This window comes from Platichthys flesus, chromosome 8 (genome assembly GCF_949316205.1).
Source record: "Platichthys flesus chromosome 8, fPlaFle2.1, whole genome shotgun sequence".
Taxonomy (NCBI): domain Eukaryota; kingdom Metazoa; phylum Chordata; class Actinopteri; order Pleuronectiformes; family Pleuronectidae; genus Platichthys; species Platichthys flesus.
In genome coordinates this window covers 12,606,187-12,634,186 of record NC_084952.1, presented here as the reverse complement: position 1 = coordinate 12,634,186, position 28,000 = coordinate 12,606,187, and the positions used below count along the sequence as shown (strand labels likewise).

At 40.6% G+C, this 28,000-nt stretch overlaps 1 protein-coding gene across 1 annotated transcript; it reads right to left on the bottom strand.

Moving 5' to 3' along the window:
• Positions 1 to 27,996, bottom strand: LOC133959336 (neuronal acetylcholine receptor subunit alpha-7-like). Its single transcript, XM_062394476.1, has 9 exons — positions 27,777 to 27,996; positions 18,655 to 18,794; positions 16,646 to 16,690; positions 15,643 to 15,752; positions 5,941 to 6,188; positions 4,261 to 4,455; positions 3,579 to 3,665; positions 812 to 921; positions 1 to 700 (listed from the first exon to the last, which is right to left on the bottom strand). The coding sequence occupies exons 1-9, from the start codon at positions 27,844 to 27,846 to the stop codon at positions 95 to 97; spliced, it is 1,611 nt and encodes a 536-aa protein (XP_062250460.1). The 5' UTR covers positions 27,847 to 27,996; the 3' UTR covers positions 1 to 94.
• Between the last annotated feature and the right edge of the window lie 4 nt (positions 27,997 to 28,000).

The following is a 28,000-nucleotide window of genomic DNA, read 5'->3' as shown; positions in this document are numbered from 1 at the left end:
TTGCACTCGTTCCTTTACCCCTCCTCTTCCTCTCTTCACCTATTCTTCTACTTTTGCACCTTCTTCATTCCCTCGCTCCTGCTGCTGCAGCCAGCTATGTAAAGTCCTTGGAAACAGCCTCTATGAAGTTAGGCGCTGCCATGAGAATGGTGAAAGTGCAAATGATAGAGAACAGAGAGAAGGCCACCAGGCACAGCCTGTCCACCACCGCCGCTGCAAACTTCCACTCGCTGCAGACGGCCTCTAGCCGGTCCTGGTCCCGGAACCGCTGGGCTATGTAGGACACCTCCTCCAGGATATGTTGGATCTCTGGTGGGGGAATACCAATCCCCATCCCGAGGCCTCCAACGCTACTGCCAACTCCTCCAGGTGGCTCAGCCTCGTCGCTGGGAGTGCCGTAGGCACGCCCGCCCAATGCTACCCCGGAGTCGCTGGAGGTTGGGCAGTGTGGGCCCTCTATGGGGTGGTAATTACCAAAGTAGAGGTTCATTGAACCGTTGGAGGTGCCGGTGGGGCACGGGGGGCAGGATGTCTGTGAGAGGGGAACGCTGATGCTCGGTACTGCGCTCATCTCTATGGAGCTGGTGCTGGAGTGGTGCTGGGAGGAGTGACGGTATTTGTAATTGGGTCGCTTGCGCTCATCTCCGGGTTGTTTCATACGGAGAAACCAGGCGCACCAATTTAACAGAACCACGCGAACCTGAAAGGAGAGAGTATTAACACATGTGCACAATGACCAATCATTCATAAAGAGGAGGTTTTCTGTCACAGTTGTGATTATTATGTGGTTAAATCCGTTTCAGTCACTCACCCACTTGGGCATCTTTCCTCCATGAGGGTCATGATGGTGAAACTGCAGGACGATAACAGTCACCACCACTGACATTCCCACAATCATCATGGTGCTGGCAAAGTACTGAGCTGCACAAAAACAAATCAACATGTTTTTATTTTTATACTCAGTTACAAATCAAGTCAAACTTTTTAAGTCAAGCTCTTTCCCTTTTCAGTTGCCCTTGAACTATCCCTATAGCTCTACTACATAGCCGATAGCAACTAACAGGTAAAACATTAACCTTGGTTCCAAAACAGTCCAAAAAATAGGTTGATTTCATGCTCAAACATGAAAAGAATACAAGTCTGATAAATCTGAGCAATAAGTTACATTGCCAGGGGGCAAAGATGCCCACTTGAACTCAGACAGGGAAAATAAAATTGGTGGAAAAATGCTTCAAAACAGAGAATAGGGGTAAACAAACAAACAAAAAGTCCAGCGGAGCAGAGAGAGAGAGAAACAGAGTAGGAGGGAGAGAGGGAGATTAGTGCTGGTTCTGGAGGGATCTTTTCACCCGCATCAGGGAACAGCAGGGGAACATGAAATGAATGCTGTGCACTGAAACGAATGCACGCACACACACACACAAACACACACAGACACACAATATCTGAGCGCCTGCCCTCCTTTCTCTTGCAGAAACCGTTAATGTAGAGCAAACAGCTAAAGTTGAGGACAGTCACTGAAAGTCAAACTTTCAGTCACCTCATGAGGTAAGGGATGTGACCTAGTTTGTCAGATCTGAGAAATAAAGATGACTGATGCATTTATTAGTCCCAAACACATGCACAGACATGCAAAGGCACACTCATGCAGGTAGGGACAATTAATCTCTGCTTTTGACCCATCTGGTGCAGGACACACAGAGCAGTGAGCGAACATGTACGGCGCTCGGGGAGCAGATGCTGGGGGAGTAAGGTGCCTTGCTCAGTGGCACTAGACAGGGTAGGGACACTCTTGGATTTTTGGACAGATCAATCCAGTATCGTCTTTTGTTGTCTCTCCGTGGAGTCGAACCAGAGAATGAATAGAAGGAGGGATCGTAAAGAGTTGGGGTACAGAATAATAAAACACAGAGGAGAGAGCCAGAGATGGTGTTAAAGGATGTGTTTATGAGAGTTTGAAGGACATGGGTCCTGTGTGCTGACTGCTCTGTGATCAGTCACTAATGACTTTATGGATACAGTAATGGAAGCATTGTTGTTCATTCATTCAAACCCACAGTCATTCACTGACTTCACTATAGATAAATTAAAATGGACTGAGCCTAATGGTCTCGGAGATAGGTCTAAATAAATTAACTAAATGAAAATGAGTACACTTATGTGGTGATTAGGGGCTGATGATTAAAAGACATGTGGCCTGATTCTGGCAGCGGTGGTGAACATTCATTTACAGTTGAGTTCAAGCAGCTACAATGACTCACAGGGGGTGAATGTCTTTTAAAGGGACATGAGTCATTTTAACAAGGCTCCTAAAAGTGTCCCAGTTGGCCTTGTCTCTAGGTCATGGGAAATAAAAACAAATGGATTAATCACTATAATCACTATTGATGACATATTTAACAGAGGGCAGTTAGCTTTAAACATGTTCAGCATGACCAAACTCTGTTCAATACATTCACGATACACTATTCATACTCTGGTTATATTTACACCATTTCTCACTGACATGACAAGTAACAAAGGAGATATGCACAAAACAAAAGCATAGACTGTATGGAAAGATGGTTGACATGGCCACTCCCCAAAAGTTAAACCAAATCATCTTCATCATAGTGGCTATAGTGGCTGGCTACACTATGGGTCATAAACCCCACCTTCTAAATCTTAGCGGATGGGACATGGACCAAACAATGCAAAAGTGAAAAATTATCTGTGGTTCTCTTCACACCGATGTTTGTCCAAGCCTAAATTTCCCTCTAACGGGAAGTAGCAATGCTAACGCACTAAATGCATGGTGTAAATAGCGCTAGTTTGGGTCGAATTTGAATGTTGGACACTTGGATGACACCACAGGAGCAGTATGGAGGCATTTTCTGTTGTTTTTTTTTAAGTTTGAAGAAGGAATTGCCATTGACTCGAATTGTATTGGATTTGGCTGCAACGCTGTTTACCCCTGAAACTCCAAAAGTGATTTGTTGACTCAAATACTTCACCCACCCATCCAACATAGTGCCGAGTAGATAATGAGTTAGTTTAATTTTTCTGTGAACTATCCCTTTAAACCCCAAAGGTTAAATGCCCCTTCCCCCATCTTGGTCTCTTCATCCATTATTTCTTCGTTCTATCCTCCATTTCTTTCTTGCATTCCCACCGGAGAACGATACATTATGCAGCCAATTAACAGTACTGACAGCTTTACTTCTGGCCACCCAATTTACTCCATCCAGAATCCGGGGAGAAGTGAGAATGATGTATAGAAGCCCTCGGGCTACTCAACCCAAAGCCCAGCCTGACCCAGAGAGCATACAGTTTACAGTATTTATAGAGATAAGGAAACTGCCCACATTGAAAACACTCAAAAATGAATGCATGTTTTAGATTACTGGTGTTTAGTAAAGTGCAAGAAAGGCTCAGAAGGACCCTTCAATTTTTACTGTTAATTTGACAGTCATGCCTATGTATTAATTGACTAAACCAGTATTACATTCACTTTAATTTGACTGTTTCCTAAGGGATATTCTTCTTCCCTTGCAGTTAAGTTGTTAATCCAGTGAGAAATAGACATAATTACAACCCACCGATCAGAGGAACGGAGTCGGACGTAGCCGGCATGATCTCTGCGACGAGAAGCATGAAAACAGTCAGCGAGAGCAGCACCGTGATTCCTTTAGGGCGAGATAGAAAGACAGACACAGAGGAGAGAGAGAGAGAGAGAGAGAGAGAGAGAGAGAGAGAGAGAGAGAGAGAGAGAGAGAGAGAGAGAGAGAGAGAGTGTAAGCAAATATGTGAACCAGAAAGAGTGTTCTAAGTATTTGTGACTGTATTTGTATGAGCTTGTACATCTTTCAAATACATTTGGTGTTTTGGTTCCTATTGCCTAAAAACCTCAATAGTCAAATGAATTAATAATTTTTTTCCATGCATTTAAAAACTGTGTATAAATGTTGGATCAATAACACATGTCAAGTAGGCAAAGTAATTTCATCAAAGAGCCAAAAATAATACTGGATCTTTCAGGCTGATATGGATAGTGATCATTTGGAGATTACTAATTCTGATAACTAGTAGTATTTAGTTTTTCAAACATAAGCAAAACATTTTTATTTAATAGGCTTATAAGTTATTCACTAGTTTTGTTTTTAAATCGTGACCAAGATACATAAAAGTGAAGGATTTTACAGTGTAAATCTCACTGGCCAGTCACTGGTCCAGCTCGATACAAAGAACATGTGTGTTTGTCTTTCAGCCTCCCACTCTCACCCAGAGAAATCTTCTCCCCAGAGTCTGCAGGCAGCAGGAAAACCAGCAGGGCCAAGCCCGAGATCAGCACACAGGGAATAAGCAGATTGAGTCCATAATATAAAGTCCTGCGGCGCATGGTGACCGTAAACGTCACATCAGGGTAGGGCTCCTTGCAGCAGTCGTAGTAAAGCTCATTACGTTTTGCTGGCACACCTGAGGGAGAAGAGAACACATACATATATGTTTTTGGTTCAACTGACAAAGTAATGAATTTAAGATTTAAATAAGAGTTAGAGTAGAATAACAGCCCAATAATGGTAATTATGAAATGAATGATTATATCGATTGAAAAAGGTTGAAAAGAAGGGAAAAAAATGTTTTCACTCTGAACACGCGCCAATGGAGTCCATCTAATTTGCTTTCAATTTAACTTATTGGTAAAAAAAAAGGGAAAGAAACTCAGTGCAGCGCCTGTCAAACTAGAGTGTGACCTTGACATCTCATCAGTAACATTGTCAAAGTTTAAAATCAATGGAAGAATCACTGTCTGTCGATTTGCTACAGAAGCATTGATCTGAAAAACCTCAGAGTAGTCACGGATCTTCACAGGGTCAATCGGATGGGGGGGGGGGGGCATTGAGAAAATCTAATGGCAGGTGGAACTTTGTGGATTTATTAGCAGGGCTAGAAACTACCCATTACAAATGTGGCTGTTGGACATTCTTAGAAAAATGGCCTGATGGGATGGGCTTTTTTTTTTTAACTCACAAATCCTCATCACAACTTTCCTTTTATGTCACTGGTGATGTGGTGGTGCAGCAGGTGCAGTTTTAGATGAATGGGAGGGTTAAGGCTGAGGTCTCAACAACCGTTCATCCCAAAAACTTCACTATCAAAACTGAACTTCACTGGGTCCATGACATGGATCGAATGGGTGATTTGTGAGGGAAAAAAACGAAGGACGGAGGGACAGGTATCAGAGAGATCGACAAACAGATTTCTGGAATTATTAGTACATGTTCCGCAACACAGCTGCATCATTTGTGATTTTTGCTAGTCGTCCCTTTGATTCTATCTGGAGGGATGTGGATTGCTGCACTCACATATGTCCTGACTGCCAGTGGCAAAAAAGTGTCAGACATTCCTCTCGCAGACCATCTGCTGCCGTCTGGACCCCTGTCCAGCTAACCGTCACCCCAGGGGCACCGGTACTGGGATCTGCTGTCCCTGTCCCAGCTGGAAACACCCAGCTTCGGAGTTCTTCCAAACATCATTTCAATTCCTCCAGCTACAAACATGCAAATGATTTTCCACAGTGAAAACCGTTTGAATGTAATGAGACGGAATGTCAAAAGGGCTTTAATGTAAAGTATTTGTAAGCACGTGGCAGGTTTTCCTGACCTTTTTCTCAGTGTTGAATATTATAAGATCATGGAAAATAATAATTTATCACCTGTCTGATGTAGATTGACAAATCTTACTGCGCAGGCTGAATGCACCATAACTTGCATTATTGTTATAACCCCCTAAAGGAACTGGTTTCAAAGTTTATTTTCAGTCTCATGAGATGAAGGAAAAATTATGTATTTGAGTTAAAATATATGCACAGAATTATACAATCACACTGGATTCTCAAGTACAGCAATCTATTCTGGTGACAATACCGGCAGTGATAAATACAAACACCAGCTGTCTTACCCACAAGGTCCCACTCTCCGTTGGGTATGTATGTGGACGTGTCTACATCCAGCATCTGGAGGTCCAGCAGCCAACCGTTGTGCGTCCAGGAACCGAACTTCAAGTCACACTTCTGAACGTCGAAAGGGAACCAACGCACGTCGATGTAGCAGGTGCTCTTTAAGATGCCAGGAGGAATGTACTGGCAGTAACCTGAGGCATTGACCAGTACGTTGGTGTGGAAGGTGGCATCGAACCGCTCATCCGCACTGGGCAGAGAACAAAAGAAAAAATATGTGGGTGTGTGAGTGTGTGCACTTTATAATATAACATCAATGATAATAATTTGAACATGATCTCCACTTCTCTCTAAATCTTTTAAAAACGTTTTAAGTGATTTTTACATCAGGACACGCTACAATTAGTATGAAAAAGGTTTTATTAATTTGAACTACTATATAGAAATGAAGACTCATAAGATGAAGACCAAAAAAATGAAAGAATGGTGTTTTATTGTTGCTTTAATCAACAAAAAAAGAGACTGCACATTTGCAGATGAATGGACATCAAAGCCACGATGATAGCTGTGGACATCCCAACACTTTAAGTCATTCCTACATTACAACTCTGCAGTCCTGGGTCAGACCAAACCCTCATACTTCACGTTGATCTCGACTCCACACCCACGACTGTATCAGAGACCGCGCAATCAAACCACCTCTGTGGTATTTATCACCACAGTAAGTAGAATCGACAAACAAACAAAACGCACAAACAAAAACACACACACACACACACACACACACACACACACCACACAACACATACAACACACACAACACACACAACACACACAACTACTCATGTCACGGTAAAAATGAATTAGTCAGCCCATTAGTTCCACCCATGTCTTCTCTTTGCAACTGGCCTGCTGCTCTGGTCCATCACCACACACACACACTTACACACACTAAAACCTCGGTGAAACCCAGAGTGCATTGAATAATCACTTCTACTACAAGTCCAAATATAAAGACGAAGAAACAATTGGGATGATATGAGAAAACACAACCGATGCCCCCCCGGTGTAGCCCTCTGCACTCCACAACCTCCTGGGATGATATAAGGGCAGCCTTGGACAGTTTCTTGGTTTCATGGCTGATTTGGCCTCACCTGCCAGACTCCCCACTAAGTTGAAAAGTCAATGCACTAATTGAAAGAAGTAGGATCTGTTTTCTAGCAGAGTGCTGGAGAAGCACACAATACCTTTGGGGCTTTCTGGAAAATAAATTCTTTAGCTCTGGTAGCCGGAGCTAAACTTTCATGAAATATTAAAAGACCGTCTCACCTAGTGCAGATGAGAGCGTGAACTATTAAATAAAGTGCCAGAGGCCAGAACTGAACTTTTAGACAGTGACCTCCTTTTGTTTCCCCCGTGCAGTACATAAGCAAAATTATGTTGCTGGAACAAAAGTGTTTCTTCTCCCACCAACCTTCACTGAACCTTTAGTGGTGACACTAGGGCAGATAAAGAGATATGTCATCAACTACAACCACGAAATATTATAAATTATTTCCCTTCTTCTCCCACAGAGAAACTAATTTTGTTTAATAGATGTCTTAAAATGTATCTGGTGTTATACGCCCTTATTTGCAGCTACATAACATTTTAAGACAGCAGGTTTTATATTTTCACTCTGTGTTTTTACCTGGAGGACAGTATCTGGCAAACCATCAGAAAAACATGCAACATTTACAGAATAAGAAAATCTATTAAATTCTCACTGATTTCAGTTTTCAGTCACAACCCAGTTTTCACATTTCTCACTAAATAGAATGTTTAAACAAGTCTTAAAAATAATCTATGTTTGGGATTAGGAAGGGATGTCTTTGGGCTTTGAAATAAACATGAAACATGAAATAAAACTGACGACAGAAACAGCCTTCATAATATACTGTATGTTAACATTTAATCGTTGATATCCTCCTAAGGCTGCTGTAAGTAATGAATGTGTATTCATTAGAACATTCTGAATGTACTCCTGTATCCACTGCTTACATAAGGGACACTGTAAAAAAAACGAAATCATCAAACAGGGGAAATAACTGAGTTAAGATAAAGGGGCTCTTCTGTAAAGCCTGCTCTTAACTTACAGGAGTCAGGAGGAAAAACTGTGTAAATCTAAAATGCACCTTATACCGGCCAAATATGATTTGTTACCACACTGAGCACCACACACATACAGTTAGAAGGCACACAGAACACCTATACGAGCACACACATCAACAAAGACACACACACACATACACATACACAATGCATTCCCCTGTGAGAGAGATAACATCTCAGTGTCTGAAACATCCTGGAGCCTCATTCAGTCACGATAAAAGAACGTCGCCTTCAAATTCCCAGAATTCATAAACAAATTTCAGTTATCTTTAACGTTTACCAGATTTAGAGATTTACCTTTTTTAAGAGGATGATGAAAAATAAGTGTAATTTATTTCTCTAATGTGCTGTTGACCCAGCTGCTGGGGGAAGGATGTTTGAGTTGGCCAAGGCTGATTAACACAATTAATTATTTAAGCTTTGGCATTACTTATCAGAAGGTGTGTGTTTTACTGCAATCTCACACATCACAGAACACACTGTGCCAGTTATTCTCATGTGCAGAACAAAAGAGACGTAGGCGGCTAACTTAAATTGTCATTAAAGAAAAAAAAATCTTTATTTAATAAGGAGTTTAGACTTTATGTAAATGAATGATTTGAAATTTCAACAGATTTTCGAATGTACACAATTTTATTATTATGGACACAACTGGACAAGTGATAGCCCTGGGAGAATGGCTGTGTTCGTACAGAGCACACACACACACACACACACAGACACACACACACAGACACACACACAGGAGTACTGTGGACGTGTGAGAGTGGGATAAGGTGTGAACAGAAACTAACCAACAGTGACAATGGTGGCAGTGACAGGTTCCTGCACCATGGGACATGAGTCACAGCACTTTTTTTCATCACTCACTCAACACCTGGTGACCCAGACAAACACACACAATGCACGTGCTCACACGCGCTCACACACACACCTGATAGAGGGAAGTGACAAAGTGTAACCGAGGCTGAAAGAGAGCCATGCAGGGGTAGAATGAATGGTCACATACCATTAACTTGAATTACGCCCTCCAGGCTGTGTGCCTTTGTAGAAGTACTTTGACAAAAACCTTTTGTTGTCAAGTTGACCTTTGACCTTTTGGAAACGGACTTTGTCATAAACAGAGAATCGTTTATTCAGTTATGGCCAAATAACTTTGACCTATTTCGTCTATTTGCAGCGAGTGTGTCTATTTGCAGCGCGTGTGTCTATTTGCAACCGTTTCTGTAATGTGTTGTGTTGTGTTGTGAAATTGATGAAGATTTCTTACTTTGCTTGTGTTTTGTCAACTTGCATGTGTTTCGTCAACTTGCATGTGTTTTGTTAAGTTGCTGTTCGTTGAGCTCTCAGGGCCACCGTATTAATGACCAAATAGTTCATTCTTCAGTCCCAGTGAGCGATTGTACCGAATTTGAAGAAATTATCTCAAGGTGGTGCTGAGATATGTTAATGACAACAGGACAGATGGACATATGAATGGACAGACAGACAACCTGAAAACATATTACCACAGGCCACAGCTGTCGGCGACGCAGAGGCATAAAAAACATAATATCATTAGACCAGACGATGATATAATAATATAATAATAATATAATATATATTGCAATATAATATAATATATTGCAATCATGTTGTTTAAAACTCAACCTTAATACTGCTACTATTGCTTTTCAGGTTACAGTCTGAAACAGCGACAAGGAAAAAACATTTTATCCTGATATGATTGACTTTATTTATTTTCAAACAGTCTTTGTTGATTTTCAAAATCAGATAGATAATCCAAAAGAGAATATAATAATCCGCAGAGAAAAGCAAACACCTTCCCTGAAGCCGTTCACAGTTCACATCTATTGTGGGTCAGCAGATCGACATATCCGTCCATGTAGATTATGTCATGTCCTAGAAGTATAACAGTAAAGTGAACAGCCTCAGGGTGTCCTGACATTAGCCATTCCGTCTGACAGCCTGAAGGCTCTGTGGTTAACAGACTGCACCAGGAAGCCGCAGGCAACATTTACAGTATATCTGCAATTTACAGTGAGATATATGTAGTCATAGGGACCAGAGGCAGAGCGCATGTACACATATGAGCAATGCTGGGTGCATTACTTATAGATGTCTTCAAATGATCCTTTAAGTCATGGAAGACGGCAAAAAATGTCAATAACATGTAAATATAGGTTTAAATTACGAACTAAAACTAGGTACAAACAAACCTTCAAATTCTTAGATACTGTATAATGAAATATTAATTCTGGTTGATCTGCAGTATTTCTCTTCAGGTCTATTGATGTGATGGGCCATCTTTTGTCTTTTCGGCTCCATGATGCTCACTTCATCAACAGAGACTTTTATTTATAGGACAGTACCGACACAGGATACCGACACAGGATACCTTTGAACTGCACATTAGTAAACCTTTATTAAAGATACTGCTCATCATTCTGTGATCAACAAAGTGATTTGTTGCAAATATTCAGGTTGGAACTGTCACATCTTTGGCCTGAGCTCTTTATAAACCCTGAAGTCTTAGGGACAGTGGATTTTTTAAGTTTATTTCCAGAGAATTTATTTATTCAAGTGATCAAAGAAAAAGCATCAAATCAGCCCATCTGTCCCTTCCTTTAGCCATCCATCCATCTAAAAAACAGAACGTATCCATTTATCCGATGAGTTTTCCTCTCGTCTTTATGGCCTGTCACACTGCTTTTGTCTCTGTTGTACATCGGTCTTCTGCGCTGGCAGAATAAGGATTCCGCTCTGTGGTTTACCTGAGTTGGGCGTCCTTCATGTGCCTCATCGATCCTAAGTCAAGTGAGACCATTAACTTTCCCCTCAAATGAAAAGAGGAGGTCAACAGCTTGCAAAGCTTTTTCAGATCTGGATAGTATTTATACGAACACAATGCATCATGCAAACACACAAGCACACTCGCATGCACACTGGCTCTCAACATTAAATTACATCTGGTTCCATAGACTCACCATTCCAGAACTGAATCTAAAATATCTTGGATACAAACTACGCCATCTTGTGCATTTGAGGCCATTGGTGATGGGGGATGGAGCCACGGTAGTAAGCTCCTTTCAAATAAACATGCTCGGCCAATCATGAGTCATTCTCAGCCGTCAATTATTAGGTTCAACCCTGTTTTTACAACATCAAATAACTCATTAAAACCAAACTTGCCAGAAAAGAGCAAAAATCACCAAAATCATTAGAATCCATCCTCAGGAGAGCATGAGCATCTGTGCCACATTAAGTAATCCACTTAAAATACATAATAAAGACATAAAGATGGAAAACTTGTCTCTACTTCCTCCCACAATCCAGAACTGAAGCCGAAATATCCTGAATCTTGCATTGAAAAAGTAATTTGTTTTAAGTGACGGATGATCACTTACTTTTTTATCAAAAATAACATCTGCAACATCCTGTTGAGAAGAGCCATACGTTTCTCTGTCTGTGCTGTCTTACTGAAAATGTTGCTGGTGATCAGGCTCACAGTAGTGTTCTAACCTCAGCAGAGAGGAACCAGTGATGTGAAGCTGAAGAGAAAATTTACAGCAAAATTTACAGCTGAACCACAACGTTAACAGGCCCCTGGGGGAGAAGTGGAAATTTACAGTTTCCAGCAATGAAATAGATCACTGCCGCAAAGACACACACACACACACACATAACTAATTACCTACACAACTCTTTCCATCTCACTCATACACAGTAATACTGTAAATCTGTGCACAGGGTAACAAGTTGCGAATATACAAATAAATAAAGACAGAAGAGTGTTTAGCATCCACACACATTCACACACTATCTCACAATTACACACCATAATGGCCATTACTCAGTGGTTCATCAGTGCACAGCCAATAACACGCTAGTCTTACTGTGTTGAATAGAGGATGCAGTCACTCTCATTAGCATGCTATTGAGACGAGCTCTCACCATGAATCCATTCATTCAGTTCTACAGTTTTAATATGAAGTTAATGATGGTTAGAGGCGCTGTGGTCAGACATGACCTCATCATACAGCGAATTCAAGGAAAAGATGAGTGAGATGTAAAAGGAGAAAGAGGATTTTGTCTGTGATTAGTCATTCAGCTCAGTACGAAATCTCTCAAATTGCTTCTCAAATTTTCACATCATTGTGCCAGCACTGTCACACAATCATGTTTCACGTTCACATGAACTATATTGCGAGTCCTGGATTTACCATAAACACCAGATCCATGCAAACAGCCTGGAATAATGAACTTGTTCTTCATCAATTCCTTATTACGCCTATTCAGACCAAGGAGTGATAATCACCGTGTGCAAACTTTTCATGTAAACTGATCCTTCTCAATATTAGAATTGTAAAGACATTGAGATGGAGATGTGTGTTTACACTGAAGCTCTTGCACTTAAAGTGATGAGAAGAGACTCAGACTGTACATAAAGATGGATGACGGCTCCCGAAAAATAAAGCCTAGGCGTCTCAATCTACACCTTGTGGTTGGCTGTAGTATAGGTCATAAATCCCGCCTCCTTCCTATTAATAGATTGGACTCGAGCTGAATGAAAAATAAAAATTTTTACCTCAAAGATGTTTTTGTGTCAGTTTTTGGTCAACACACTGATGTTTTCAGGCAAGTTTGGGTTTAATCAATTATTTGATGGTATCAAAATAGTATGAAATGTCATGATTGACAGCTGAGACTGACCCGCGATTGGTCGAGCGCATGTATCATGACCTCGATGCCCGGGGGCTCCATCGCAGATCACTACCCTTATCCAGTATTTTGGCTTCACTTCTGGATTGTGGGAGGAAGCATAGACAAGCCGTCCATCTTCATACATCTCAGGCCCTTTTCAGTGGATCACCTGAAAAATTTGGTACAGAAGTTCATGCTCTCCAGAGGATGAATTCCAGTGACTCTGGTGATCACCTGACTTTTCCTCTCGCGATCGAAATGTTGACATATTTCTAAATCTACTAGATTGCCTGGCACAACATGTTATGCCAGGATATTCACATTTCCCCTCAAGGTGATCTGCAATAACTTTCCCTGTTAGCAAATTAGTAAAATGTGACAGTATTTCTTTAAGAGGATAGAGTTGGTGTCATACGAGCAGATTTTGAGCAGGAAAACAGAAAGTAGTTGAGCGACTACAGCGACACATAAACAGGTGGAATGCGAGAAGGGGGAGAGAGTGATACGCTGACCCTTTGATCGACAGAGACGGGCAGATGGGATGATTTATAAAGAGGAGTCAGCGAAGGCTGGGAGCGATAAAATACGGAGAGAAAGGGTTGATTGAATCGAGGGAATTATAGTGGGACAGTGAGTTATGACGGAGAGACAGAGGCAAACACGAATAGAATGAGATGAGAAGAGAGAAGGAAAGGAGAGATGCAGGATGGAGGGATAAGGAGAGGAAGTAGAGGGTAAAACGCAGAGATTGGGAAAAAACGGGGGGGAGAGCATAGAGATTAGGATTGGTAATCCCAGGGTCTGAACGCTGAGCTTTTAAAATTTGGGTTAATACCCCCAAACCTTTTGTTTTGTCCTCGTGTTTCCTGTAATAGTGTTTGTGTGTATTGGGGGAAACGCAGACATGAGGAGATATATCTGGGGCTCCTCTCACATCCACACAATAACATCAGAAAAGACAAACTGTACAGCTTCTCTTTTATCCTCATGTAAATGTGTTCAAATCTATCAAATCTTCTGCTTTACTGTGTAATTGTCTTTATCTTTGTTACTGTATCTATCGTCAGTATCCCTTCATCTTTCTTCACCCTCTGTCTCAGGCCAGATCATTCGTCTCTCACTCATGCACGGAAACGCAGTGTAATTAGTTGCCTTGCAGAGAAACTACTGGCCTACATTTCCAAATGACTTGAGGAATCCTTGCACAGAAATGTGAGGAAAACGTCACAAGTCTGACCTGAATCACAGCAGGCAATAGGCTCCATCACCCTCATTAATAAAGATAAAGACTTTGACCTATTCCTTAACTCTTCTCATTAATGTGCTACAAAACAAACACACTTTTATTTAACTGCAATACAATGAATGACCTGCAGCATTCTGATCTCTCTATAGCTCTTTTGTAACTAGCAAGACAAAAGCACAACCCCAAAGCAAATGGCAGCGTTTACCAGCCATGCATTATAGTTTAGTATGATTGACAGTTTGAGCTGAGACCAATGGTACCTCACTGTGAACAGAGGAATCTCTGTCTGCCTGTCAACTCATCTTGGCAGATACGTGCGGGGCCGACTGAAGTTGTTTGATAAGCTATAGATCTATGTGAACCCTTAGCAACTATCCAACATCAAAGATGTGCATTGCTCTGGAATTGAGGGACGACCAATGACCAACAAGTGGACTCTTCTCGGGCAACACTGTCCCAGCATGCTTGTGACAAGCGGATTCATTCCCATAAACATCACAGGCCATGAATTGTTCGAGAAATCATTGAAAATGTTGAAAAACGACCTCAGCGCTCTGATTCGGATCTGCACCAAACTTCAAAGGGTTGTCTCCTGACCCATATCACAGCTTTGCAGCAAGTTTATTCATAATCAGTCCTGTACTTTTTGTGTAATATTGCTTACAAACAAACAATCAAACAAACAAACACTGCTGAAAACTGAAACTCTGTAGCAAACGCCAAAGACAAAACCGTTGCAGAGGAATGGAAGTTTCAGGGTTCGACTCAATTAACAGTACAGATGTTAAAAAAACAAAAAGGGATTCCATTAGTGATCTTCTTTCTAGCGATGCTGATCGTCGCACTGCACTTAGATGCAGCGCGGCTTAGTTGTTATGTAACGGAAGCTCTGACATCATCAGTGACATCATGGATTGTTCCGCTTTGAGCTTTCAAGGAAGATACAAGCTGGATTAATGTAAGCCAAGCGAGCACTCGCTACTGACAGGCACAGCTTGTATGGTCACAATATTTCTGTCATCGGCAGAGTACGGAAGAAGAGTAAGATCTCCTATAACTTCAATGGAGCAAAGTTATAAAGACCAAAATATTTGTACCCCTACTTTTTTAGTAAGGGATAATTATCCCTGGTTATTTTGATCAATCCTCAGCACATATCAGAGATCAGATGTTAGATACCTTAGCATTATCAGGTGTTTCAGCCTTTTCATCACAAGGCGTCCTCTGCAAAGACAGGCCCACCACAGGCTGATCAGACCTGGGTGGGTGTCCCTAACCTCACGGAGCCCAGTTGGGGTCTTTTAGATATAGTTTTTCTAGTTTTTCTTCTGAAGAAAACTGTCATCGGTTACTGGATGATATAGAAAGTCTGATTCCTGAAACTGCTATGGTTTGTTGAGAATTGGATACAATATGAGAGCATCAGAAGGATTTGAGTGAGATCTTATTCTTTTTAGAAATAAAAATAGTCTCTCTGACAGATGTTGGATTAAAACACCTATTGTATTAGATCAGACAACAACAACATAAAGCCATATTAAAAGAGGAGGTCACAACCTTTATAACTGAGATCAGACCATTTTGAGCAGCGGACAGTTCTGACCTGTTGTAGAGGAGGATGTCAGGGGTCCAGATCTGGTCTGAAGGGAAACGCAGGTTCTGGACACCGGGGTAGTTCTCTGGATTCCAGCTCAAGTAGATATCTGTCCAGTACTGAGGCAAGAGGAGAGATTCAGACTCAAGAATCTGAGGTGATGGTATATTTTTTACAATGCTCTGTTAAAACTCATAATCTGCAATGTCTCGCTCAACTAGTCTAATTGAACTTCTAGAAGAGAATGACACTTTCAATTGAAATAAGACGAGCTGCGTCTGGCCAAGAAGAAACATGAAATTTATGGGGTGATATCATTTTATTGTTTTAGAAAATTAAACAGTAATTTTTTTCTTTGTACTCTGAATATGTCAGAGCTTTCTTTTCAATCCTGGGCAGAAACACATTCGAATAGTGGAACTAGAGAACAATGAGAAAAAGACAGTTCCTTAAAATGTTTTTTTTTTTTTTTTTTAAGAAATATATAACGGATGTTTAATTTGAATCAGCCATCACTTAGGTGAGGTTCAAGGCTACGACTGAGATTGTTTCTCTTTGGCCTCATGTCCACTTAATATCATGCACTCTTTCTCCCTCCTCTTCTTCCTCCTCCCTTTATCCCACTTTGTGCTTGACAAGCGGCCTGATGTGATGGTTAAGTGCTGATTCAGGCACTGCACAAATACACACTGGTTACAACATTGAAAAAACTGCTGATAGCTTGAAAATAATTGAATGGATGAGCAAACACTTACTAATATTAAGTGCATATACAACAAACATTTCACTATGCATATTGCTATAATTATAAACATCCCTTGTGAGTCATTAGTCATTTAAAGCAGTAAACAGTTTAACTTCATTACCATCGACAAGTTCTTTATGCAGTGGGGCAAGTAATTTGAGGAACACAGTCACACAGTCTTTAAAGAGACCACTGTGAAAGAATATTGTAAATATGATTAAAGCCCATTATATTGGTGATAATGTGCTCTTCCCCAGCTTGACTCACCAGCTGCAGCCAGGCATTGGTCATCAGCACTTGGTTCTTCTCGTCCTGAGAGAGAGGAAGAGGAAAAATAACGTTTTTCTATTGTGTAATAGATCCAAACCTGGCCGATACATGTACAGCTTATGTCATCATTCTAAAACTTTTACTCACAAAATGAATTCACCACTTCCAAAACTCATGACTGCCTGTCTATCTATGAAAAAGTGGTAATTTACTTGCATTGAATCGTAAAAAAATATAAATAATTTTTACAGAAGGGATTTTAATTGTGTTACATCATGAAAATCTGTCTACACAGAGGATGAATAGACCCGACTTCTGATACTGACAGGTAGACAGTATATGTGCAATATATTGTATATAGTGAAAAGATTGGTTGTTTGTGTGGTTGTTTGATTTTAATGTTTGATCTTAATGTATTCGGAGAAACTGATTGTATTGTTGTGATATATTGTCGTCTATATTGTACTAGAACATAATGGAGAAATAAACAATAATTCTACAATCTATATATATATATAGTAGACTATATATTTATATTATACTATATATTTATATTATATGATATTATATTATTTATATTATATAATATCGTTTTATTATACATAAAATCTATGTATAATATCTACAAATAAACAAATGAAAATAGTTATATGTCTGGACCGAATATGAAGCTTTGACTGTTTTCAAATCCTACTGTGAATAAAGCATTTGAGAAATGATGCTGCTCATATTCTAGCTGCAAGGTGGAATTAGCATTTCTGCAGGCATCAGAGTTTCTCTGCTCTCAGTGTAGACTTGAAAAGTCAAAACAGTAAGCATTGCATATTTTCTCCATTTATCTATCCGTCTCTCTCTTGTTGCTTTTCTGAGTTGAAAATTAAGGCACCTATGGCAAATTCATCTATAATGTGCTTCCTGGAAGCCGATGAGCCAGACGATGGAGTCACAGCTGAGAGTAATGATTGGAAATGTGGATATTAACAAACATTTCAAATCACACAGTGTGTTCTCTCCCTCTGTGTGGTTGTTTGTTAGAAATGTTATGAAATGAGGAAAACGTACCTGTGGGTCGTATACAATTTTGAAGGTCAATATATTAACTTTACTCAAGGTCAGAATGCCTGCTGCTTTTTTGAATAGTGAGTATATACAGAATATACAAACTGAAACAGACTTTACTTTTCTTAATCTACTTGAAGTATAATATTTCTGATATATCTGATTCTGACTTTTTTTGTGACTAATCAGCACTTACAGTTTCATGGCCACAAAACCACACTGTGTAAATGAGAATATGAATAAACATAAATCATTCCTTCACCGTCAGACAGATTAGACAACAACTTCCAGGAACAAGGACAAACAATCCTGAAATTGCCCCATTCTGAAAAGCTTGAAGTCCTGAGTGAAGAACACGCACGCACGGTCTTTATGTTATTCTCAGTCAAACGTTAGAAATGAACAACTTCTGCCAACATTAAGTACAGACCCACTGCTGGATCTGTCATTCGATCATACTGAAGCACAGTAAACATACTTTTATAGCTCACACAAAAAAAGAATGCATGGGCTATTAAGATATATTTTTTATGAAATGAATTAGTACCTATGCAGACATTACTACTAGGTTTTCTCTGAATATATCCCATTGTTTCATCCCTCCTGTAATCAGGAGCTGACAATTGCCTTGGGCCACAAGTTGAGAAGGGGCCCCTGAGCACAGCTGATTACACCAGTCAACAGCATTAACAATTTTGTTAGAACTCTTTTACATTCTATGATTGGCTATGAAACTGCAGTGCAACCATGGAAAGGAAACCTCTTAACAAGGCGCCATGCCACAAGGTTTCTGAGAAAAGCTTTAGAATTGTTTATAAGTTAACAAAATCACTTATCTTTCTATAACTAAACCACGATGATACAAAACAAGACAAACCACATTCTACACCACCAAGAAACTGAACACTCAGCCACAAACACATGAACAATACAAAAACTTTTCTCACCACGTCTATGATCTGCAGCAGAGTGAGGCCAAGCTCCACCAGGATGGCTGCTGAGTCGTTCACCACAGGTCTCTCCAGTCTGTTGTAGTTAGCCAGCAGCTCTTTGTACAGCCTCCGCTGGTGTTCCCCCTGCAGGGATTCTGCAGGAACGATAGATGGAAGAGAAAAGATGGATTGTGTTATTCTTTTGAACACAAAGCATAATCTGTGCAAAAACATTTGAGCATGCAGTTCAGGCTCGACCTTGGGTCTGTGTTTTTTGTACGGCCTTCACATATTGTAGTGTGTGTGTTACACACGTCCAGTCACTGCAGGTAGTTTCTAAAAGTCAATTCTTCATTTATAGACACATGGGATTAACTCTTTTGTTTGCATTTAAAAAACCATAAATCCAGTGTTAGACAAAATAATTCAAGAAGAGTTTTTAAAAACATCCTCCGTGTTTTGTCTGCATCACTCCCTTTCCTGCAAATTGCGCCATTGGACATATTCTTGTGTACTGAGGCTGAATTCTAATCTGGAAAACAACTTTAATAGTTTTACCTAACCTTTTACCCTTGCTTATCTGGCAGCAGGCAGCAGCCAGACTATAATTTATATTGTGGAGTTTCAAATGCACCGTCACATACTGTATCTAGAGTTTGTAGTAAGATGTTCCAGACTCCCACACTTTATCCTGTCAAGTTGTGTCTTCGTTATGAATGATGTATGAGAGAAAGGTCTGTTTTTGATGCAGGAAATATTTGATGAATAATGAATAAATAAGCCCATGATGTGCTGACATCTGCATATAAATCAGCAGAGTGCATCGTGCACAGTCTCACACAAAGTGGTGTGGCTGGGGGAGTCTTAAGGTCTGTGGTGATTAGGATGATGTGTTTGTTGGCTCATCACCATTATTGATCCCCTCTGTCTAACCTTCCACACACATCCAGTTGTCCCAAAATAAAGGCAGGAACGCGCACACGCACACACACAGTTCATGTCCTTGAAGTCACTGATCTCTATAGTACAAGAACTCACAGTGACACAGCCGCTATATCTCAAGCAGTTCGTTTGTGCACACAGAGGTCAATACAGTTGAATGACTTATCAGAATGGTATCGGGTGTGCGCCACAACTGAAGCTGAGCTGAGCGTACAGGCCAGTACGCTCAGCAGTGAATATACTCTCGTGCATTTACCTATGCAGACCCTCCCTGTGGGGCATAAAAGCCCCAAAACTTTCTTATGAGCTTTTTTTAATGCAGTAAATAACAAAACCATCACGGATCAGTAGATTTAACAAGGTGCACAGCTGCAAACACCCATTAACATATAGAACAAGCTCCTTCATATAAAAATACAGCATATAATCCACCAAAAACTTGGAACATATGAAACAGAAAATGAAAAGCGAGAAAATGAAAGACATAGATGTAATGTGGAGGAGAGACAGTAAGGTTACAGAGAAGGAGGGGAGTGTGTGATCTCTCGGAGGATGTGTAACCCTGTAAGCTGGAGAAGAGTGTGTCTGTGGCCAGGAACACTGCTGATTGTCCCATTAAGGCTGTAATGACATGAGTTATGGCAGAAGGGAGACTGAGTTCAGAGACAGAGGCGCAACACAAAGCTCAAGAGAAAACTTTTCACTGGAACACAAACCAACTGTGATTAATACATCACACCTCATCCTCTTCATCAATGCATCCGTCTGTTCAGGTTACACTTCCTCAGGTGGAAGCTGCTCCCTTAATATTAAAAACGCCTTTATACCCACAGAGGCAGATTTACACTCATCTTTTTCAACACAAAACACACCTATGCACAACTAATTCTGCATTTGCATGTAAATAGAGCCTGCTCTGAAGTTACTTTCCCGCCCCCCTCCTCACCCCTGTGTTTTATTACAGTGAAATGTGAGCCCAGGTACAAACTAACGTACTAAACTAAACTAATAAAGTCTGCGAATAAGAATTGAAAACTCAGCCTCCATGGCTGCCTCTGTAATAAAACCCTGTTCAAAAGGAATTAAGCAATGAGATAAAATAAACCACTGCACCGACCAAACAGTGAGCAGAATGCACCGGGGGTGAAGGGATTGATCCACCTGGTGGGAGGAGGAGGAGGGGGTTGTTGTTGTTTGTTTTCCCTTTTTTTTCCTTATAATCTTGCTCATGAAGACGATATAAGAAGCTGAAAACATTCTCCAAACACAGTGAGGGGTCTCATCAAACAGACTCCAACAGAGGGAAGAGGGAGAGGAGGCGGCGGAGGGAGAAGGGGAGCTGGAAGATTTGTCTCTCGGTTCATCTGACTGTTCTCCGACATGGCTTTATTTCAAAACATGATGGAAAATCCTGTGGTGAGGTTGTCCTCTTTGTGAAGATGACAGAAAGTTAATTAAACTCTTAAACCCTCACGTATACTTTTATTATCCTCTAATCAAATATGCTCTTATATGGATTCAGCCAATAGCACATGTCGTAATTGCTATGTCGTCGATATAAAGGTAATGCGATTCAAATAATTTTAATTCTGGACAAAATGTGAGTGAGACATTTTACAGATAACAATATGTGATGTTGTTAAAAGGGCTGCCGATAAATATCTATTGAAAAACCATGTTTCAATGTTGCAATTAACCTTTGACCCTTTCCACACTGGACCTACATTCTTCTTCACTAGATGTCACTTCATAGTTTGACCTTTTTGTGTAAAGTCAGAAACAATCACAAACACACAACATTTACTATCATTAAACTTACATCCCCGCTAAAGAGAAGAAAATAAGTGCGTCCTGCCATGTCATGTGTGTGTGTGTGTACTTGCTAAACACAGAAATCTCAATGATAATCAACTAGAGTAAAGAGGTAGATCAATCTCTGTGACACATTGTGGGTCATTAAAGCAAATGTCAGGGGTCAGCAGAGAAGGTCACTGATCAGAGGCAGTATCCCCATGGTCAATTATCAGTAATGATGTCAATTACCCATTAATATCAGATGTGACTACTAAATCGTTTAAAGGTTTTATTGAGTCATTGAGTGTGTGCGTGTGTTAAAACTCTATAGGCACAGATGTATGGATGTTAACCTCGGTGACACAGCACAGTGAGGTTGCCCCTGAGCTCCAGGACGTCTGCACATATAATTAGTTCTAGTTTAATAAACAGAACAAGGCTGCCTCTCAGCACCTCAGGGACCCCCAGAGCATCAGCACCCAAGGGAACCTTTTTTTTTTCCAGATCAGCGACACCCTGCAACACACATTCAACATATTCACAAGTTCTCATTTGAAACCGAGAATTTATCAGAAGAATATTGGATGGAAGAACTCTAGAGGAAACGAAAAATACAGACAAAGTAAAATGTAAATCTGCTCCGAGTATCTTCATGCATTATGCTTCATGCCCTGTGGTGGTCGGACAGCTTGTCCAAGAAAGTGTCACCCTGCCTTTTACTAATTTTATACTGGCCTCCAGCCCCTAATTCAAAGTCTGACAGTTGTTCAAGTACAAAGGATATAAATAATGGTGTGGGTGTTTTTGGAATGGGACCCACTATTCTTTATTTGGATTAGAAGGAGAGCTTTAGCTGACAACATAAAGACAGACGGGTGGATTAAGAAAGTGGCAACAAACTGACGAGTCTGGATGAGGCAGCTGCAGCTATGAACCCAGTAGAATACAACGATTGATCATTTTACGCAACAAAAAGGAATAATTTCCTTAGTGTGCCCCATGAAGAGGATCAAATTTCAAACACAAGGGATCTCTGTATATGTGACCGATGGGAAGAGGTGAGGAAGTCTAATGAAGACTGTTATTGTATTATGGCTGTTGTATCCCACTACTATGTCAGAGGTTATTCAGATTATAATAATTTTATTCTATAACTAGTTGAGGTTTATTCCTTTTATCCGTACTTGGACACTACATCATTCTATCTAAAAAAAAAGTACATCCAGTTTAATCAATATTCATTTAACAAATTAATGTTGATAGAACTTAAGTTAGATGATGATCAATTGATTGATGGATGGATGGAGGGGGAGAAAGAGAGAGAGAGAGAGAGAGAGAGAGAGAGAGAGAGAAAATTCTAAATTCACACCTCTTCGATGCAATATAAAGTCAGGATTCAACACACGTTTAAATGTCAAATGCAAATGTGAATCGATAAGCACATTCTATCCATCTTCCTTCCCACACTCTCTTTCTAGTTTTCCATCTTTCATCTCATTTCTTTATACCTGCTTTTATTTGTCATTAAAAAAGCCACAAAAAGTTTTGCCACACACTTTCCCGCTTCCCCAGCGCATTCTTCATTCTTCTCCGTTTCTCTCTATATGCCTCTCTCTCTCTCTTTCGTGTTGTTCCTCCAGTCCTACTTTTTCAGTCTGTCCTGAAAGAGCTTGTTTTCCTGCTTTTTCTCATTTGTAATGAATGAACACACATCGAAAGCCAATTAACTGAGATGTTTTAATAATCACTTAAGACAGAGGGCACGTGAGGCCAGAGCCGTGCTCAACGAAGTGACATGGGAAAATAAAATGTTTTTTCTTTTTTTTTTTTTTGTGAGGTGGATAAAGATTTAAGTACTGTGTGAATTAAATGCACTCAAGGACATTATACTCTCCTTCTCCCCCAAACTCTCACAAACACAGATTAACATGCACTGAGAAATTCTGTTTGGCAATTCTGTCCCATCTGAATATTTTTACTGGGTCAATGTGTTCACATGATGCTTCCAAACTAATTCCTAAGACACAGGCCGTGCAGACACAGACGGCCTGAGGACATATTGTCCCTGTCTTCTTCTTACCCACATGAAGACAAAGACACCTCACCCTAACCTACACCTAATACTAGCCCATTGAAAAAGTGAGTCCTCACTTTCCAAAAATGTTTAGGGTCAATACTTAAAATGGTCCTCACATAGCAGTACAGGAACACACACATTCAACACACACACACACACACACACAGCGGGATGATCATGGCTTTGTTCCCCAGTCTTTCTGCCGAACCCATTTAGACTTGACTATAGTTCTCTATTCTAATGTATGATTGGATTTGAGGGCTTTGATGCTAATGGTAAAGTAAAAAAATGATGTCACCAAACGTCTAATCAAGTTACAGGCCTCAGAAAACAATGAGATCAAACACAACTAGAAGGACACCCCAGGACACCTCCTCCAACACCCTATCTCCCATTTATTGAGAAAGTGAACAAAATCCTGGATCCACTAATTTATCCAAATTTATCCAAATTATAAAACGATATTAAAAAGACATTCAATTCATCTCAGTTCAGATCAGCTATTCACAAAAATGCTATCAGCAACTTCTTTATTTTGAGGCCTGTTCGATGCCGATATAAAAGTAATATTACCGCAAAATCAACCCCTTATTACTTAGAGTAATCTGATTTCACACTGTGGTACACATGCTGGATACATCTCAACTATTGATACAAACAGTTATTATCCAGTCTGGAACATAACAGGGCTGGGATCCCAGAATGCTGTGCAACAGAGGGAGTTATGAACCTGGAGGGGAACAAGCTGCACAAAGACTCTGCTGACAGATCACTCGTCCCTGAGGGCCAGGACAGTCGGCACCACAGCAAACGCTGCCCATTAACAGTCTTTCTGATGCAAATAGCTAGTCTTAGAGTGAACGTCTGTGTGTATGAGGTAGAAAAAGGAAGATACACACACACAATCGAAAAGTCACGTGGAAGGAGCGATATGCCTTGAGCCAAAAGTTAGTTTTTCTGTTAAATTTGGAAAAAGGAATTGGGACAGAACCAATGCACACACTGGCAAGTGTTGAGGACAAAGTATAGAGCACTAGAACATGCAGTTTGTTTGCATAAACACTTGCAAGTATTTTTATTTAAGATAAAGTAAATATATAGTAGAGAGTGGACACATTAGAAACTATAAAAACGTTTTTTGTTAAACTAAATTTAACAAAATAAAACGTAGAACACATACTGAATCAAATTTCACTGGACAAAATGTCACATAAGCAATGCTTCTCTCATATATAAAGCTGTGTGTTTCAGATGCTGCATTGGTCCCTGTCGAAATGGTCAACTAGGACAAATATTATTTAACTATCTGTAAAAGAAAGTATCCAAGGTGAAGAAATAATGTGATCCTGGCTGTAACTAGCTGTGGTTCAATATCTGTGCGTCTATGTCTGTGTTCAGTTCCCTGTATTCATGTTTGTGAGAAACAAGTCTCCTGAAAACCGCAGGAGACTAAAGATGATTCTTTTATTTGCATGTGCATGTGTGTAGCCTAGACCTTTGCTCGTAGAACTAACCAAGCTACTCCTGCTTGGGCAATGGTCTAGCACCTCATTATTTCCCCACTAATCATTTGGAGGAGAAAAGAGTCAGAATAGTCAGCAGTGAAGTAGCCAGATGTTCAGCAGCTGTAAGCCTAGTTGGCTAGTCTATTAACACGTGTCAAAACACAGACAGAGAGACTGGGAGAGTCAAAGAAATAAGAGATATTGAGCGCTGATAACAGGAGACACACAGCAAAGACGTTTTTAAAAAGGCGAGGACAAAGAGAGAGAATTTAATGCCAGTGAAAGTGTAACTGGAATAAAACCAACAAGGAAACATCCTTCAATTCTCTGTCACCATTAAAAATGCTCATTACAATTGTCTGTGTTTGTGATGCTTAAAATGTTATGTGACGAAAGCGGTGGGTGTGTTGTTGAAGTTTTCGATGGACAGATTAATATAGCAGAGATTTATAATCTATGCTTGAAGGCTCGGAGCCCTAAAACCACTGGAGTTTATCCTAATCCAGGAGCTAAGACCTCTGCACCGCTGAGTGCATCACTGCCACATCCATACTGGTTTGCTCATATAGGACAACCTTACACCGACTGATGGCGACACAACTTGTTGACGATCATATTTTTGTCCCCTTACACCTGACTGAAATGCTGAGCAAGGGTTGATTAAGATAAGATAAAGATACATTTATTTGTCCCAAACACATGCACAGACATGCACAGGCACACTCATGCAGGTAGGGAAATTTAACCTCTGCTTTTAACCCATCTGGTGAAGGACACACAGAGCAGTGAGCAGCCATGTACGGTGCACGGGGACCAGATGTTGGTGGAGTAAGGTGCCTTGCTCAGGGGCACTAGACAGTGTAGGGAGAATCCTCTTCGATTTTTGGACAGATCAATCCAGGTTCGTCTTTTTGTTGTTTCTCTGTGGAGTCGAACCAGAGACGAACCAGAGACCTTCTCTGCCCATAGTCCAAGTTTCTGCCACAAGTCCACCGCCTCTCCCAACCAAACTGCATAAACTTCATGATAACAGGTCCGGGAAGGTGTGAAATATTGCTGAGCGTGAAAAAACTACGAAGCAGACAGAGAAAAGCAGAGTCCGAGAGAGAGGAAGTGACACACGAAGACTTGGAAAGAGATGAGGCGATGCATTGAAATCAAGCAGATGCAACCTCAGCATCGGAGCAACTTCAGTCTAACCAGTCTATGATTCTCCGAGTGACGGCAAGGAAAACCAGTGAGAGGTGTTATCATATCCTAGTTGAACAGGAAGCAACTGAAACGTTTTACAATTCCAATAGCAAAAAAGAACTAAACCATATTAATGCTGATGATGGCTCCTGTTATGCCTCCATCTCTCAACTCATTGTGTCTCTGTGCATCAAGAACAAAATCGAAAATCAGTTGTCAGTTGGAAGAAATCTAAATCGTCCTGAATGTCCTGTTTTGACAATTGTCTTGTGTTTCCCTTCACAGACTAAAGCTGCTTATCAATTGTAAACTGAATGTGCACATGCTCGGCCGACAAGCGGCTACGATCGCTAATCCCCAATGCTCAAAGCCCCGGAAGCATCCACTCTCCTTTCAACAGTCAAATGCCATGACACAACATTACTTAGAAATCCGTAGATCTGCCCATATGGTTCCCAATTCCACTGTTTCATACTCACTGCACTTCAATCTCAAGACTCAAAAACATTTTCTCATCTTATTCATACAGAAAGCCCTTTGATTTTTATATGAAGGTCTAACCAACATGACTTGTGAAGCTGTATATTTATTTTGCGGTGCTCTCACAACTTTGACAGCAGACAAAGCAGATGCTGAACACCAACACCTGTCCATAACTGACTGGGCCTCCTGTCCTGTGACCGGCCCTCTGTATTTTGCCCTTCAGTCTTTGTTTCAATTATTAAAGTTCAATCTTCCTATCTTGCTTGCGGGGTAAAAAAAAAAAACACTGGCTGGATCAGTAGAGGTGAGGACATGGTGGCAGCTTTTATGGTGGACACATGCACACACACAAGTGCACTTAGAAGGTTTGATGGGAAACCTTCAGCAGAGCCGCTGCGTCACAAAATGTAAAGTAAGCAACCCAGATGGTGAAGCTGCTGCTGCCGCTACAGATGATGGTGATAAGTTGGGGCTTAGGAGAGAATTAGGGATGCACATCTCATTGCACTTGAACAAGCATACATTAATATCGCTCTCTCACACACACACACACACACACACACACACACACACACACACACACACACACACACAGACACACATATATAAACGTGCACAGCATTTAAAAACAACTTAGTGTATTAAATCATCCTTTTAATGGGTCAGAACTATTGAGAAACATTCAATTTTACATTTCATGTTTTTTTTATATAAAGATTCAGAAGCCAGTATTATTAAAGAGAACATTTGCTGACTCTGTAGTAAATTACAATGATTCAGTCCTGCAGGGATTCCTCTTTTGGCTTCAAATGAAATATTAATAAGTGTTATCCCACAATAAAAGTAATAGGCTTTAGATTAAAGTAAAATAAAATGCTTCCAAATACAGCCTGGTACAAATATTGCCCAAACAACTAAGTTAGTTGTAGAAAAATGATTCATACAAAGATCATTAGTCAGGAGATAGATTCAAAATCAATGTAGATTTACTTTCACCTCACTACATGGAGATTAGTGCTTTCTTTGTCAAAATGACCAAATTCTAAATCCCTCATTAGTGCAAACACATACACTTACTAAAGAAAGTGTCTAAAAACTAAAGACAAACCTCAGAGAGGCTCCAGAGTCTCTTTCTCCTCACCTACCTCTGAAAAGCATGGTTGTCCAAACGTAAAACCAAAAGGACCATGCGCCCCAAAACTTGTGGCACCGCATCCTGGCACCGCTCAATGGACTCCGCCGGCCGCCGGCAGCGGGCTCTCAGGGTCGGCTACACAGGTGAAGTGCACCCGTGTGGTGGTGCAGTGGACATACGGTTGGAGACAGATGAAGAGGAGGAGAGGGGGAGACAGAGGAAGAGGAAGACTGA

What these genes read in the sequence shown, in the direction of transcription:
- LOC133959336 (XM_062394476.1), bottom strand. Translation starts at nt 27,846, where the DNA reads ATGCGGTGCCACAAGTTTTGGGGCGCATGGTCCTTTTGGTTTTACGTT. An exon ending in CCAATGCCTGGCTGCAGCTG is followed by an intron (nt 15,753 to 16,645) that starts GTGAGTCAAGCT and finishes CTCTTGCCTCAG; the next exon opens with TACTGGACAGATATCTACTT. An exon ending in TGGGGAGAAGATTTCTCTGG is followed by an intron (nt 3,666 to 4,260) that starts GTGAGAGTGGGA and finishes CTCGCCCTAAAG; the next exon opens with GAATCACGGTGCTGCTCTCG.